Raw genomic sequence first — 17,631 nt, 5'->3', positions numbered from 1 at the left:
TTTTTCAGTTTGAAAAATTAAAATGTTTATAGCCCACATTTTTCCTTCATAAATCAATTTTATTGAGCTTTAATTTACATACATAAAATATGCCCATTTTAAGTGAACAGTTTGGTGAGTTTTAACAAACATGAATACCTACGTGACCATTCCAGTCAAGATATGGAACACTTCCTCCATTCCAAAAACAGTCCCCTCGTGCTGCTTTGCAGTGATTTCCCCCATCCCCAGCCTCCAACAACCACTCAAATAGGATATGTGTTTTCATTTATATTTGCACGTAAGTTTGAAAACAGATACAAAGTTATAGTATGACATTGATTTTGTAATTTTGATATAATTGTGATTTTTTAAATTGTCTACTAAAGGTCTCATAAGCAGAAATGTAACGCCTCCATTTCTTTACTGAAAGATAAAATTATACAGCTTATAAACAAAACAAACAAAAAAAACTCAATATCTCAATCTTGTTATATGATGTCAATTCCCAGAAAAGCATATCATTGTTTTCCTTTGGCCTCTAAGATACAAAATAATAGAGTTTGGGGTTGGAAGGGGAAGTGGTATTTGTTGTTGTTTCTTTTCTTTTTATTTCAGTGTTTCTGTCTCCTTTATCCTCAAACTAGCAGATTCGTGTGCCTTGTCCATTTTTCTTTGAAATATCTCTTTCTGCTTTCGTATTTCCAGTGCTACCATCTTAACCCTAATATTCAGTACCTTCCAGCTGGGAAATTGCAGTCATTGCCCTCCTGGGCTCTCTGATCTCCTTTTGGTCTCCCCACCCACAGCCGCCATATTTATCATGAGTTAACACTATTTCATTATCTTACCAAAGAATGTGTAGTGATTACACATGATAAAGTTTATATTCTTCTATTTTGTAGAAGGTAATTTAAGACCCTTTCTGATCTGAGCTCATCTTACCTATCTAACTTTATCTCCACTCTTCCCAGCCAGTATTTTGCAGTAGAAAAATTAATAGCATTATGTTGTCAGACATATGTCATGTTTATTCTTATTTTAATGCGTTTGTTTGTTTGTTTGTTTGTTTGTTTGTTTTGAGACAGAGTCTCACACTGCTGCTCTGCCTGGAATGCAATGGCACGATCGTGGCTCACTGCAACCTCCGCCTCCCGGGCTCACCCGATTTCCCTGCCTCAGCCTCCCTAGTATCTGGGACTACAGGCACACACCACCACACCTGGCTAATTTTTTTGTATGTTTAGTAGAGATGGGGTTTCACTGCATTGGCCAGACTGGTCTCGAACTCCTGACCTTGTGATCTGCCTGCCTTGGCCTCCCAAAGTGCTAGGATTACAGGTGTGAGCCACCATGCCTGGACTTAATGCCTTTCCTAATGCAGTTCCCCTTACCTACAACTCCTTCTCTGTACCTTTACCCATCCTGCTCATCCTGTAAGTCACACCTCAAGTTCTATCATATTTATAAATCGTTTCCTAACTCTTTCTCTGAACTCCTGCTGCCTTTATTAGCTGAATTGTCCATTTAATATTCATTAAATGGTACCAAGTATAGTTCTTTGTTTCATGTTTGTAAGTTTTAGTTTCCCAATCAGGGCAACTTTTAAGAACTTTGATATCACAGTGATTGTATTCAGTGTACCTAGTATACTGGTTAGTTAATTGGCACTCAATTGTTAATTGGTTAATTAATTTATTTTCTTTGTGTCAGTGAGGGGTGGTATAGATTAAGCTTATTTTAAAGGTTTAATATCTTAGCCACTGGTTTGGGGCTTCATTTCAGTACTCATAGCAAGGACCTCATGCTATCATCCTTTTGTTATTAATTACTGTATGACACCTTTGCTACATGTTAGGCACCTGGATAAAGTTTCCAGGTTCTGTATTACTGCCTCTTCAACACTTGTCGGGATGCCAAAGCTAGCTGAGATTATGAAGAACTACTTTTAAATGTTTTATATAAACTAGGAGTGACTCAAAAAATATAGAGGCTTTCTTGTAAACCTAGAGGGGCATGAAAGAATGAAGAGCTGTTTGGTTGAAAGATATGAAATAGTTACATCCCAGAGATAACCTGCTGTAATTCATCCCATTTTCTATTGTCTCTTAATGTTAATATTTTATGCAGTCATTCACAAGTGTTAGCTCTATGAAAGTTGATCTCTTAAAAGCCTTAATTATAATTTAAAGTGTGAATCAATATATTTTATATGTTTTATGACTAGACACTACCTATTGCATTAAAAAACTCCCACGGAATCCTCAGAGAGAAGAAATTATAGGAAATGGAGAGCAACAATATGTTTATCTGAAAGATGGAGACGTGATTAAGACTGAGGGAGCCACTCTAAGGTAAGTAAATGTCCCTTAGCCAGGGAAGGTGAAGGGTCTGTGTATACGTGTCATAAAAAAGCATGGAAGGATCCCAGCACTTTGGGAGGCAGAGATGGGAAGATCGTTTGAGCCCAGGAGTTCAAAGACCAGCCTAGGCAATATAGTGAGACCTTGTCTCTACCAAAAAAAATTTAATTAGCTGAGCATGGTGGCATATGCCTGTAATCCTTACTATTCAGGAGGCTGAGATGGGATGATTGCTTGAACCCAGGAGGCAGAGGCTGCAGTGAGTCAAGATTGTACCACTACACTCCAGCCTGTGCAACTGAGTGAAACCCTGTCTCAAAAAAAAAAAAAAAAGAACAGAAGGTTTATGCATATGTGCTGGTATGTGTAAAGAGTACATCAGGAAGGATACAAAAGAAACCCAATAACATTGCTTACTCTGGGAGGAGAAAATGAGTTGCTTGAGAAATGAGAAAAGAAAGACCTCACTCTTTATTAAATTGTTTATTTGAATCATATGATTACCATTATTTTGAAAAATGGAATTTACACTTTAAAAAATTAGTGTTGTCTCCTAAGGAGGCTTAGGGATCTACCTATCAATTCAATTCAGGGCTTTCCCATATTCTCACTTCCAAAAGATGACCCATACCTAAATTAAATAAGTTTTAGGCTTGACCAGTCATACCTCATGACCTATCTGAGGGCTTCAAAATGGTATTTCAAACTCGGTTGTTTTAAAATTGAACTCCTCTCTCCCCCACAATCTGTACCTGTTTTCTGATCTCAGAACATCCACTTTTCTCAGTATGTAAGACTTTACTCATTCTTCTAGACAGAGGCTTCAGGATTACCTTGCACTGCTCTTGACCTTTACCATCCCCCTCCCCTTGCCCACTACACTGATCAGGTTAGTTTTTACATCAAAAATATTTGTCAGCTGACACAAACAAATGGAAACATATCCCAAGCTCATGTTTGTGTAGGATCAATATTGTGAAAATCATACTGCCAAAAGCAATCTACAAATGCAACACGATCCCCATCAAAATACTACCATCATTCTTCACAGAATTAGAAAAAACAATTCTAAAATTCACATGGAACCAAAAAAGAACCCACATAGCCAAAGCAAGACTAAGCAAAAAGAACAAATCTGGAGGCATCACACTACCTGATTTCAAACTATACTGTAAGGCCATAGTCACCAAAACAGCATGGTACCAATATAAAACAGTCACATACACCAATGGAACAGAATAGAAAACCCAAAAATAAACCTAAATACTTACAGCCAACTGATCTTTGACAAAGCAAACAAAACCATAAAGTGGGGAAAGGACACCCTTTTCAATAAATGGTGCTGGCATAATTGGCTAGCCACATACAGGAGAATGAAACTGGATCCTCATCTCTCACCTTATACAAAAATCAACTCAAGATGGATTAAGGACTTAAATCTAAGACCTGAAACTATAAAAATTCTAGAAGATAACATTGGAAAAACCCTTCTAGACACTGGCTTAGGCAAGATTTTATGACCAAGAACCCAAAAGCAAATGTATTAAAAACAAAGATAAATAGTTGGGACATAATTAAACTGAAGAGCTTTTGCATGGCAAAAGGAACAAACAGCAGAGTAAACAGACAACCCACAGAGTGGGAGAAAATCTTCGTAATCTATACATCTGACAAAGGACTAATATCTAGAATCTATAATGAACACAAATCAGTAAGAAAAAACAAGGCCATCAAAAAGTAGGCTAAGGACATGAATAGACAATTCTCAAAAGAAGATATACAAATGGCCAACAAACATGAAAAAATGCTCAACATCACTAGTGATCAGAGACATACAAATCAAAACCACAATGCAATACCACCTTACTCCTGCAGGAATGGCCACAATCAAAAAATCAAAAAACAGTAAATGTTGATGTGGATGTGGTGAACAGAGAATACTTTGTACACTGTTGGTGGGAATGTAAACTAGTACAACCACTATGGAAAACAGTGTGGAGATTTCCTTAAATAACTAAAAGTGGAACTACCATTTGATCTAGCAATCCCACTACTGGGTATCTACCCAGAGGAAAAGAAGTCATTATACAAAAAAGATACTTGCGTACTCATGTTCATAGCAGCACAGTTTGCAATTGTAAAATCATGGAACCAACTCACATGCCCATCCATCAACGAGTAGATAAAGAAACTGATATATTTATATGATGGAATACTACTCAGCCATAAAAAGGAATGACGGGCCTGGCATGGTGGCTCATGCCTGTAATCCCAGCACCTTGGGAGGCCAAGGCAGGTAGATCACCTGAGGTCAGGAGTTTGAGAGCAGCCTGCCCAACGTGATGAAACCCCATCTCTACTAAAAAAAAAATACAAAAATTACCCAGGCCTGGTGTTGCATGGCTGTAATCCCAGCTACTTGGGAGGCTGAGGTAGGAGAATCGCTTGAATCCGGGAGGCAGAGATTGCAGTGAGCCGAAATTGTGCCATTGCACTTCAGCCTGGGCAACAAGAGCGAAACTCCCTCTCAAAAAAAAAAAAAGGAATTAATTAACGGCATTTGTAGTGACCTGGATGAGATTGGAGACTATTCTTCTAAGTGAAGTAACTCAGGCATGGAAAACCAAACATTATTTGTTCTCACTGATGTGTGGGAGCTAAGCTATGAGGACACAAAGGCATAAGAATGATACAATGGACTTTGGGGCCTTGTGGGGAAGGGTGGGAGGGAGGTGAGGGATAAAAGACTACAAATAGGGTACAGTGTATGTTGCTCAGGTGATGAGTGCACTAAAATCTCACAAATCACCACTAAAGGACTTATGTAACCAGATACCACCTATACCCCAATAACTTATGGAAAAAATATATTTGTCAGCTGAGCACAGTGGCACATGCCTGTAGTCCCAGCCACACAGGGACTTAGGCAGGAGGATCACTTGAGTCCAGGAATTCTCGACTGTAGTGCACTATGCCAATCGCATGTCCATGTTAAGTTCAGCGTCAGTATGGTGACTTCTGAGACCTTAGGAGCTGGGGACCACCAAGTTGCCTAAGAAGAGGTGAACTGGCCCAGATAGGAAACAGCAGGTCAGAACTCCCATGCTGATCAGTACTGGGATCGAGTCTGTAAATAGCCACTGCACTTCAGCCTGGGCAACAAAGTAGAAACCCATCTCTAAAAAAAAAAAAAATAGGTAAATACACACACAAACACACACACGCACACACATATTTGTCAGTGCTATCCCTTCTTCATATCCACTACCAGTACTTCCTCCTTTATCTTACTGTCTCCAGCTCTCCCCTTTAGCCTACCATCCTACATTGTGCTACTTGAAATTTTTAGTGACTCTCGCTGCATACAAGATAATGTTTGTTCTCTTTACCATACCGCAGTCTGACCCCAGGCCACTTTTCTGGTCTTACTTCCCACTCCCCTCACAAAAACACTTAGCCAATATACAAATACTCCTGGGCATATTATGCCTGTTTATGCCTTTGTTTACATCACCCCTTTCCACTACTTGTCTCCCTGGTAAATTCGTATCTATTCTTCAGAGCCCAGTTCACATGTTACTTATATCAAAAACGCTTTCTGGGCAAAATTAACTGCTCTTATCCCGCTTTTGTATAAATGTTATTCTATAATAGCATTTATCAAGTTGTATTATGGTTCTGTGGAGGAGGGTAAGTGTCTCCTTAAAAAGGAATCAGCTCCTTAAGTTCACAATATTAGTTAATGTCAGTTGTGATAGCAAAATAACTCAAATGTTTAACGGCTCAAATAGGAAACAAATTTATTTCTTGGTCCCATAAAGTCCCAAAAAGGTTACCAGTTAGCCAGTGGCCCTCTGCAAGTAATGATTTATGTTCCTTCCATCTTGTGATTCTACCCTCCTCAAGACTTTTTTTTCAAGGTTGCCATGCGCAGCTTAATCAATCCAGCAGGTAGAAAAGCATGGAAGGGATATTGCATGGGAGGTTTTCATGGACCAAGTCTTGTGTTGCATTGGCTGTCAATTCAGTCATAAGCCACCCCTAACTGTAGGGATTCTGGAAAATATACTTTAACTGTATGCCCAGCAAAATAGAGGAAATGGGTTTAGTAACTAGATAGCCATTCTCTGATACAGGCAGATACCAGGTTCATCCTCACATCCTCGCCTCTAGCACACAGAAGGCACTGAATATTTATCTTACGTATAGTTAGTATCTTTAAAGAGGCAAATAGATGAACAGATGAGTAAGAGAAAATGAAGTAGTAGATGTCCATGTCCTCTTTTAAACTGGTGCCCCCTTTTTTCTACTTGCTGTGGTTTTCAAAATGTAGTTTAGAAACCTGCTAGTTTCTGGGCAGTTTCCTTACAATGCTGTTATTGAAAATATAGCCAGGTGTGTTTTCTCACACCTGTAATCCCGGTACTTTGGGAGGCCAAGGCAAGCGGTTCGAGACTAGCCTGGGTAACATGGCAAAACCCCATCTCTACCAAAAATCCAAAAAAAATAGCCAGGCATGGTGATGTGTGCCTATGGTCCCAGCTACTTGGGAGACTGAGGTGAGAGGATTGTTTGAGCCTGTGAGGGCAGAGATTGCAATGAACTGAGATAGTGCCACTACACTCCAGCCTGGTGACAGAGCGAGACTCTGTCTCCAAAAAAAAAAGAAAATATAATAGCATGTTATATAATTTGCCCATGACATCAAAGGAAAACAAACGTTATATTACTGCTTCTCAAAAAGTATTCTTGATAGTACTGAAATTTCCTCCAAAGCACTCCAGCCCTAGGCCAAGTTAATGAAAGGGGTAGAGATGGTTTATTGACTCTTCTGTCTCAAAGATTTGGAAATCACAGTACTGGTTTATCACAGTTATCATAGAATCATGGGTATTCATTAGAGCTGTACCTAATTTTCCAGATTAAACATATGCCGCTGTTGGATGTTAACTGCCATCCAGGTGGAACAGGACATTTTTTTAAAAACTTCTTATCAAAGTATAATATATAAACAGGAAAGATCACATAGCATAAATGTACAAAGTAATGCATTTTCAGAAATTCAACAAGGCCCGTAAGCAGCATTCAGATGAAGAAACAGAACAGTATCAGTGTCCCAGAAATCTCCCTTATGCTTACTTCCCCTTCAGTTGAATACTGTCTTGGATTCCTGGAGTGAATTGATGCCAAAGATTTCAAATATTATATGAATTCTATTTAATTTCTGTTTTACTGTACTCTGATGGGAATCTATGTAAAGATTTAAGGGGAAAACCGACAAAAAGAATCAAAAACAGACACATTTTAAAGATGACTAGTTGTAAATAATCTTTTCTCAAAATATAAATTATCATTATGCTAAAGCCTGGATAAAACATTTAATTTCCTGATGACCGTGGTTTTCAATTTTCACTTTTATGAAGTCAGAAAAGCCCAATTGTTTTCAATATTAACATGTAATATTTTAAGCAAAACCTCTGTTAAGCTAGCTGGTGAAAAGACATTTGACAGAGTTCAACTCTACATAAATAACAGCACTTAAGAGTTTTGTTCAGCGAAAGTTGCATAAGTAGAAGGTTAAAATCTGCCTCAGTCCTCATGTATTCATTGGCCAGTTGATCTTGCCTACTTGCCAACTTTGAAAAAATAAAATAAAATGTAATAGGGACAGAGATAATATCCACCAAGAACGCTTGCAGTAAAAAAGCAGAAAACTAGAAAGGTTTTTCGTAAGAATTTGATTCTGGATGTAAACTAGCAAGCTAAGTTAAATTTCTTGAAGAAAAGTCAATCTGACAGTTTTTGATCACTGTCCCGAATTCTCTAAGAGAGTCATCCTTACAAAGTCCACTCTATCACAGAAGTAACAAAACTAGATAAATTTTCTACCTGCTAAATAGGAAGGCCACAGCTGCAGTTCCTGTGACCTTTAGCAAAGCACCTCTGATGTCATTTCCTTTTCTCCTCCTGCCTATGTGAAGTGAATTTTAACAGGTTTATGCAAATTACAGCAGCCACCCAGGTGACTGGAGAATTGAGATTACTGATTCCCCAATTTAAGAAACCCTGGTGCTTGTGTTCTGTTTATAGCACAGAAAACAATTAAGTTCTGGTGTGTTAGGGGGTCAGGGAGGGCTGATAATGAAGGAGACATTGCAAGCAAGACAGTTTTCAGATGAAGAGTGGTTCTCCAAGTGAGTTTTTGTAGATTAAAAAGAGAAAGATTGGGGTTCTGTTTGTTAATGCATTCTATGTGTTCATAAGATTGTCCACAAGATATGACACATCCCCACACACAGACACATATTTATATAGTTGGCTGGAAATACACCCCTTGGAATTATTTTCATTTAACATTGAATATTTCTATTAACAGCTTGCAACAGGTTTAACCAGACAAAAGAGATGATTTCTAACAGCTCTTTAATACCTTGCCATTGGATCAACTATAATATAGTAATTGTTTGCAATATATGAAATATACCCTTGGAAACTATAACAGCATAATAGTTCTTAATGTCAGACACTGGCCTTTCAAAAATAATTGCTCCCATTAGTATCTAATATCTTATACCTTATATCTATTATATTATTCGATTTTTTTAAAGACTTTACAGTTTCAGTATTTAATATTAAGGATTTGGTTGATTTTTATATTTATGGCAAAGGAGAAACTTCCCTAAGTTATAGTCATTTCAGTTCTCTTAAATACTTTTATTTAAGAGTTGAATTTTATCAAATGTCTTTTCACTGTCTAGGGAGATGAACTTATTAGTTTCCTCCATATCTTTACTATGATTTTCAGGCGTCTTATAATACTGGAGCATTCTTGCATTTTTTAATAAACCTTATTTGGTCATGATCTTTAAATGTGCTTTTGGATTCTCTTTGTTAATATTTTGGTTATTATTTTTAGAATATTAATAAAATTGGGTAGTATTTTTCTTTTTGTACCTTTGTCAGTTTGGGGCTTTATCTGTTTCTTTTTTTTTTCGAGACGGAGTCTCACTCTGTCACCCAGGCTGGAGTGCAGTGGTGCGATGTTGGCTCACTGCAACCTCCACCTCCTGGGTTCAAGCAATTCTCCTACCTCAGCGTCGTGAGTAGCTGGGATTACAGGCATCTGGCACCACGCCCAGCTAATTTTTGTATTTTTAGTAGAGGCGGGGTTTCGCCATGTTGGCTAGGTTGATCTCAAACTCCTGACCTCAGGCCTCAGCCTCCCAAAGTGCTGGGATTACAGGTGTGAGCTACCGCACCTGGCCTTTTTCTATGCTTCAGGAGAGTCTAAGTACATAGTAGTGAAATTATCTGACCTTTAAATGTTTGGTAGAATTATCCTGTGAAAATACTGAACCTTTAGCTCTAATGACAGTCACACATCTTTTTACTAGAGCTTCACTGTTGCTTATTAATTAATAATGTGGTCCTGTGAGTTAAGCTTAACACAAATAGCTTTATACTTTTTTCTGTATACTACTTTTTATAGATTATTTTTTAATATAAGGTTGGCCTAAACGAGTTTTGTATTCTAAATTAAACTATAATCAGATCATTTTGTAAAAAGACAGGTTTACATGGTGGCTTACACCTGTAATCCCAGAGGATCCCTTGATGCCAGGAGTTCAAGGCTGCAGTGAGCCATGATCACTCCACTGCACTCTAGACTAGGTGACAGGGTGAGACCTCATCTCTTAAAAATAATAATACAATTTTTAAAAAAACATGTTTCAAAAGGTTTACTTATTAGTGTGGCCTCTAGAATCTAAAATCCAAACTTGAAAATATTTACATATCATGACTAGGCTCATCAAGGTCTCAAGGAAGAGAGATACACATAATTACCTTTAATGGTATAGTTTTGTTGTATAGGAACATACAGAAAAATGACATAAATGATTAGCTGAGAGGTGAAAGTGGTTGCATCTAGGGAGAAAGAAATTATACAGTGGGGGAGTAACAGTTACAAATCTTAGAGGACTATTTGATTCTTTGCTACATCTTATTTTTCAATTTGAGATATTTATTAACTTTCCACTATGAAAAAATTAGAATTGGGTTTTCCTCTTCTCCCACTTTTGAACACCATTCCTGTCCTCTAACCTGTCATAATGCTGGTTAGATCAGCATTCGATGTTGATGTTGTTACGACTGTAGACACTTTACAGCTGAACTGTGTAGTAAACTATGCTTACTTTTCCTGCTTTCCTGCAATTAGTCATTGTTTTTGCTTTGTTATTTTGGATAGTTTTCTGTGTATTTATCACTAATTTAACTCTGAGTATATAAATCTTCCCTTAGGGTGTTTAAATGTATCATGGATTCTCTCAATTTCATCTTCTGAAAGAACCTTCCCTTTAAGCCTCCCAGCTAATAACTTGCTCCTGTCTCGGCTTGTTTTCCTCCAGGCCTGGTGCTGGTGTCATCTCAGAATTCTCTGCACTCTCACCTGGGGCTTCTGGAACTTTGCCTCTCTCCAGTGCCCCATAACTTTCTTAAAACCCCCTCTGTTTTAGAGGAACCCACCTCCAATGGCTTCCTGAGAAATGGTGAATTTTTGAGACCTTAGATGTCTAAAAGTAGCCTTTTTTCATCTAACTTGATTTAAGGTATTTATGAGTATAGATTCTAAGTTGAAAGTCTTTTTTCTTCTCAGTATTGTCTGCAAGGTTTCATTTCCTTCTGGTTTCAATATTGCAATAGAGAAAGCTAAAGCCCTTCTGTTGCTAACTTTTTTGGTCCCTGGCTTTTGCTTTTTTCCTTCTTGTCCACTGTATCCTGAAATTTCACAGTGATTCCTTCATCTTAAAATACTCAGCATGCAAAGGTGCCATATTTTGGCGGTGGTGTGTTCTGAGTCCCATCATCAGAAAAAACTCAGAGGAGTTGACTATAGTTTTAGTCAAAGCAGAGTATTTGTCAATCCGTGATAGGCCTTTTCAGTCTGGAAACATGTCCTTCAGTTCCAAAACTTTTCTTGAGGTGCATATTTTCTGTCATCTCTTGTGTGCTGTTTCATTTACTAAAATTCCTATTATTTTGTTAGAACTCCTGTACTACTCTAACTTTATTTTTTTCTCTCTCATTTTTCATCTTTTTGCCTTTTTACTATACTTTCTGGGAGATTTTTGTTAACTTTATCACCTAACCTTACTACATGTTTTTATTTCTGTTCTCAGATTTGTAATTTTCAGGAACCCTTTTTGTTTCCGAAATGTTCCTTTTATACTACCCTATTCTTGTTTCATAGTTGCAATTTCTTCTCTTTTTGCTGAGGATATTATATTCTATGGGGTTTGGTTCTTTTGGAAATTTTCTTCATAACTGCTTTGTTTGCTTGTTCGTTTTTATTCACTGTCTTCAACATGACTTTCCTTAGATGACTAGTAATCCTGATTATCTTCTGATGTTTACTAATTGTGTTCTGATGGAAACTACAGAGCTATTTGGGAGCTCTGAGAATGTGAGGGGGAGTCTTCTGTAGGCTTTAAGCCTCACTGTAGGATAATCTGGATGAGCTCTTCAGTTGGGAACCTTCCATCATTGGTATCGTAGAGTCTTTCTTCCTGAGTTGGTAAAATAACTTAGAAAAAGACTCTTCTAATCTTCATGTAGGGTAAAGGCCTGGCTGCCAGAATTATAGAAGCTGAGTGTGGAAAGAAGGCATAGGAATCTACATATATTCTTGTAATCTTCCTTTTTTTTTTAGTATATTGTCTCTTGTTCCATCTGTGCCTTGTTTTACCCTCTTCAAAGATTAAACCTCCAGCGTTTCCCTTAGTGAGATTGGGGCACTTCTCAACTCAAAGTGGGAAGAGACTCTGAGGATCTGAATGTTTGTTAAAAAGACTTTCAATAGACTTCTTATTTCAGCCACCTTCCTTCCACTTCACCCTCCACTTCCAGATTTCCCAAATCCTTAGACTTTGAGGAATTCTGCAGTGCAAATCTGATTGGTTCTCAGCTTTCCCCGCTGCTTATTTAGGCTTCCATTTTCTCCTGTCTGATAAGTCACTTATCATTCATCTATATGTCATCACATTTACCCTGTTCCCACAAAATATTCCGTTATTGTGAAGATTTATTAAGTATATTCCAAGCATGGCTGGGTACAGTGGCTCATGCCTGTAATCCCAGCACTTTGGGAGGCCAAGGCGGGCAGATCACTTGAGGTCAGTGAGGTGTTTGAGACCACCCTGGCCAATATGGTGAAACCCCATCTCTACTGAAAATACAAAAATTAGCCAGGCATGGTGGCGAGCACCTGTAGTCCCAGCTACTTGGGAGGCTGAGGCAGAAGAATTGCTTGAACCTGAGAGGCAGAGGTTGCAGTGAGCCAAGATTGCACCACTGCACTCCAGTCTGGGTGACAGAGTGAGACTCTGTCTCAAAAAAATAAAAACAAAAAATTATATATACAGATAGAGAAATAGATATATATTCCAAGCACATAATAACTCAATACTGACTAGAATAGACAGGTAATTATCCTCTTAAACTAAATAAAATATAATTTAAACTATATTCCTTTAGACATTTATTACTATTTGCTGTGATTTATTTATATAAAATGTAAAATAGAGAGGTTAATAATGCCTAACCCAAAGTAGTGTAAGGATTAAATGTGTAATATGTGTAAATCCCTGAAGACAGTGCCTGGCACATGGAAAGCAATCTATTACTAAAATTAGCTACTACTGAGTGCCAAGTACTGGGTATATAAAAATGAAAATGAGATGAGAGTCCTGCCCTTCTGGAACTCATAATCTTGTGAGGTAGAATAGTAAACAAAACAATCTGAAGCCTACAGAATAGTATATAATTCAAAGTAGAATAATGATGTAGAGGCAACGGTGACCAGTACAGAGAATTAAGTCTGTATATTGCTGAGAAGTCAGGGGGTGCTTCGCAGAACAGATTATTTGAACTCAGCTTTTTGTTTATCTGGTTTCTTGTTGGCATAGTTACAAAACAATATAAATGTAAATAAGAAATTTTGAAATAAAATACCTGTCATACTTTAGAAGTATTATAATCAGTTTTGTCAACAAAAACTGAAAATTGGAGGAAAGGAAAAAGGAAACAAAAGCATATAAATTTCTTATGTAGGGTAAAATTTATAAAAAAAAAAAAAAAGCTCTGTTCTTAAAATAGATTAAAGAGTCTTTTTCTGACCACCTGCTGCCTGTTAAGAAAGTTTCTTTTAAGCTTTAAAATAAATTTTTTATTTTAAAAAAAATTTAAATAAATTTTTTACCATTTATTAAGCATGCAACTTTGTGCCACCTACTGTGCTAAGCACTTAAATACTTGTCTTTGAAAAGTATATACTGATGCCAGCCTAGGCAACATAGACAGACCTTGTCTTTACAAAAAATAAAAATAAATTAGCCAAGCATGGTGGCACATACCTGTGCTCCCAACTACTCAGGAGGCTGAAGTGGGAGAATTGCTTGAGCCCAGGAGGTCAGGGTTGCAGTGAGCCAGGATCACGCCACCATACTTCAGCCTGGGTGAGAACAGCTTGGAAAACATAGCAGGACCTTGACCTATCTCAAAAATAAACAAACATATATATATGTGTGTGTGTGTGTGTGTGTGTGTATAAAATGATGTAAACATATAATGATGTAGGAAAATACAATATAGTAAGTTAAGAATTCAAAAATCAGGTATTAAAACAATATCACAGTTTTGTTTTTAAAATATAAATATGCATAGAAAATAAATATATATTCTATAATAATAAAAGCACTCCCTCTGAGGAATAGAAATGGTTGTTGATGTTCATTTCTTTTAAATACTTTCCTTTTCTCTTTTCCAAATTTGTTATAATCAGTGCTTATTACTTATAAAATAAGAAAAAAGGTAGGAGGCCAGACGAGGTGGCTCATGCCTATAATGCCAGCACTTTGGGAGGCCAAGGTGGTAGGATTGCTTGAGTCTAAGAGTTCAAGACCAGCCTGTCAATTTTGTGAGCTCCTGTCTCTACAAAGAATAAAAATAAATTAGCCAGGCTTGATGGCCCGCACCTGTGGTTCCAGCTACTCAGGAGGCTGAGGTGGGAGGATCACTTGAGCCTGGAAGATTGAGCCTGCAGTCACCTGTGATTGTGCCCCTGAACTGCAGCCTGGGTAACAGAGTGAGACCCTGTCTCAAAAAAAAAAGAAGAAAAAAAAGGGTGGGAAAAGTATTAAATTTTACTTCAGAGTGAGAATCTTCGTTTAGTTGAAGGAGAGCATTTTCTAATGATAATTTTCAGTGGGTACAAGAAAAAAAAAGATGCTTTTTAACTCATCTGTTTATTTGTGTCTAAAGATAAGGATAGAGAATAATTTACTTCTCAAAATTTCTTCTAAGCCTGAGTTCATAATTGTTATTATTCCTTATTTCTTCTTTCAACCAGAGTTCTATATACACCTGGCCACACTGATGATCATATGGCTCTACTCTTAGAGGAGGAAAATGCTATCTTTTCTGGAGACTGCATCCTAGGGGAAGGAACAACGATATTTGAAGACCTCTATGATTATATGAACTCTTTAAAAGAGTTATTGAAAATTAAAGCTGATATTATATATCCAGGTGGGTAATTTTTTAATTTTTTTGTATTTTTAAATAGAGACAAGGTCTTGCTGTGTTATCCAGGCTGTTCTCAAACTCCTGACCTCAAGCAGTCTTCCCACCTCAACCTCCCAAAGTGCTGGGTTTACCGGCATGCCAAAGTGGATAGTTTTTCAAACCTAGCAAACCATTTGTGTCAGATGATGAGGAAGGTTCATTTTGGCTTGTCTCTGTATGTATTTGGCCTTGAAGAGATAACATATAAGGCCAGGCTCGGTGGCTCACACCTGTAATCCCAGCACTTGGGAGGCCAAGGCGGGCAGATCATGAGGTCAGGAGTTCGAGACCAGCCTGGCCAACATGGTGAAACCCTGTCTTCACTGAAAATACAAAAATTAGCTGAGTGTGGTGGCACACGCCTGTAATCCCAGCTACTTGGGAGGCTGAGACAGGAGAATCGCTTGAACGTGGGAGATGGAAGTTGCAGTCAGCTGAGATCACACCGCTGTGTGCCAGCCTGGGTGACAAAAGCAAGACTCTGTCTCGGGGGGAAAAAAAAAAAAAACATATAAACTACTTCTTTAAAATATACCCCTCTTTGGGAGGCCTAGGTGGGCAGATCACCCGAGTTCAGGAGTTCGAGACCAGCCTGGCCAACATGTTGAAACCCTGTCTCTACTAATAGTAAAAAAATTACCCGGGCATAGTGGCAGGCACCTATAATACCAGCTACTCAGGAGGCTAAGGCAGGATAATTGCTTGAACCTGGGAGGTGGAGGTTGCAATGAGCCAAGATCCGCCATTGCACTCCAGCCTGGGCAACAGAGTGAGACTCTGTCTCAAAAAAAAAAAAAAAGGAAAAAAATACACCCCTAAGTCCTCTCTAGCTGTGCAGTTAAAGAGAAGGCCGAGAGCCATATTAATAACTTTTGATAAAGATATGAGGGTTATTTTTCAACATACAGTTATTAATAGAACTGTGCAAAGAAATAAGTTTACATTGAAATGGAAAATATTTTCATTCCATAAGCCACCGTCATTTTTGTTAACTTGATTTGTATTTGTACCACATTTTAGCTGTGTAACTTTGGGTAATGTTTGACCTCTGAGCTTTAGTTTTTTTAATTTACAATATTGAAATACCAATAGCTTCTATATCAACTATAAAATGGTAATCCTTATTTCCATTCTCCAGAAAGAGAAACATATTAGTATCTCAGATCTCACTGGACTGTTCTACAATATCAATCTCTCCTTCATCTTAAGAGCTAAGAAATGGCCAGGCGCAGTGGCTCATGCCTATAATCCCAGCACTTTGGGAGGCCAAGGCAGGCAGATCACCTGAGGTCAGGAGTTCAAGACCAGCCAGGCCAACATGGTGAAACCCCATCCCTACTAAAAATACAAAAATTAGCCAGGCATTGTGGCGGGCACCTGTAATCCCAGCTTCTCAAGAGGCTGAGGGAGGAAAATCACTTGAACATAGGAAGCAGAGGTTGCAGTGAGCAGAGATCTCGCAACAGAGTCAGACTCCTTCTCAAAAAAAAAAAAAAAAAAAAGCTAAGAAAGGACCCAACAAAAAGGCCCAAAAGGAAAAAGGGACTAGGTCACTTAATTTTCTAAGTTCTTCTAACTTGCTCCTAACCCATTGAAAGATCCATCCATCCAGTATCTTCAACACATTTATACTCTGTGATGAGTTGCTACTGCTGGGGAAATAAAAAACATACAGTAGAGCTAGGCATTTAGATTAATATGATGACGTTAAAGGATTGCAGGCTGGTAGCTTTGGGGGTTTTGTTTGTTTTGCTTTGTTTTTGCTAAAGACAGCTATTTTTAAAGAGAAGAGGGCAGAGAAGAGGGTGAATTCACATTCAGGCTAAGCTAATGAGAGGCTGCCTAGTAAAGATTCTAGAGTGCTTTAATGAATCCAGTGAAGTGGCTTACTAGCACAGCAGTTGTTTATATGTAAATTATGCTCTGTAGCCATAGCTACCATAATATTAAAGCCTTCTAGCCATCAGGTTTTGTGCAAGGGCCTTTACAGTTGTCATCCTCACCAAAACCCTGTAAAGTAGGTAGTGGTTTCCTCACCACACATAAGAAGAAACAGCTTGGATAGATTCAGATAATTCCTCATTTATTAGCCACACAGCAAATAAATGATAGGTCTGTGTCTAACCAGATCCCATAACAGGTTAGCCTGCTTCTGAATATTTTGTTCTCAAATATTCAAGAACATCATTCTTCCAGACTTGTATAATATATAATATTAATATGTACCATCTTAAAGGGGAGGTAAATTATAGTATAACTTAATCTGGGTTGTCAAAATTTCTGACATACATAAGCGTATACATAGGATTCTTAAAGTTCTACTGTGGGTCTTGTGAATTTTTAATAGAGCTTGGTCATGTACATGAAACTGCTTTTTACATTCTCCTTTTGCAGTATTTTATAAGCTTAGCCTAATGGTCAAGAGCACAGAGTGGTTAAGAGATCCCGTCAGAATCCTAACTCTACCCCTTCTTAGCTATGTAACTGTGGACAGATTATTTACCCTCCGTATGCCTCAGTTTCTGCCATAAGAAAGGTATAATAATTGTACCTACTTCATGGGATTCTTGTAAGAATAATGTATGTTAATCATGTAGGGCAGTGCCTAGCACATAGTGAGCACTCCATAAACATTACCTATTGTTATTATTGTAGTTGCTATTTTTAT

At 37.9% G+C, this 17,631-nt stretch overlaps 2 protein-coding genes across 4 annotated transcripts in view; one reads left to right on the top strand and one right to left on the bottom strand.

The window, feature by feature from the left end:
* Positions 1 to 17,631, bottom strand: part of XKR9 (XK related 9) — a 185,426-nt gene that overhangs the window by 137,268 nt on the left and 30,527 nt on the right. The gene's annotated exons all lie outside the window — the stretch shown is intronic.
* LACTB2 (lactamase beta 2) overlaps positions 1 to 17,631 on the top strand; it is a 30,615-nt gene that overhangs the window by 9,281 nt on the left and 3,703 nt on the right. For both annotated transcript variants that reach the window (XM_003902850.4, XM_031669622.1), the window contains exons 3-4: positions 2,207 to 2,333; positions 14,749 to 14,927. In XM_003902850.4, the coding sequence (XP_003902899.2) occupies positions 2,207 to 2,333; positions 14,749 to 14,927 (306 nt within the window). The remainder of the gene's footprint in view (positions 1 to 2,206; positions 2,334 to 14,748; positions 14,928 to 17,631) is intronic.

Source organism: Papio anubis, chromosome 8 (assembly GCF_008728515.1).
Source record: "Papio anubis isolate 15944 chromosome 8, Panubis1.0, whole genome shotgun sequence".
NCBI lineage: Eukaryota > Metazoa > Chordata > Mammalia > Primates > Cercopithecidae > Papio > Papio anubis.
This window is presented reverse-complemented; position numbering and strand designations above follow the sequence as displayed.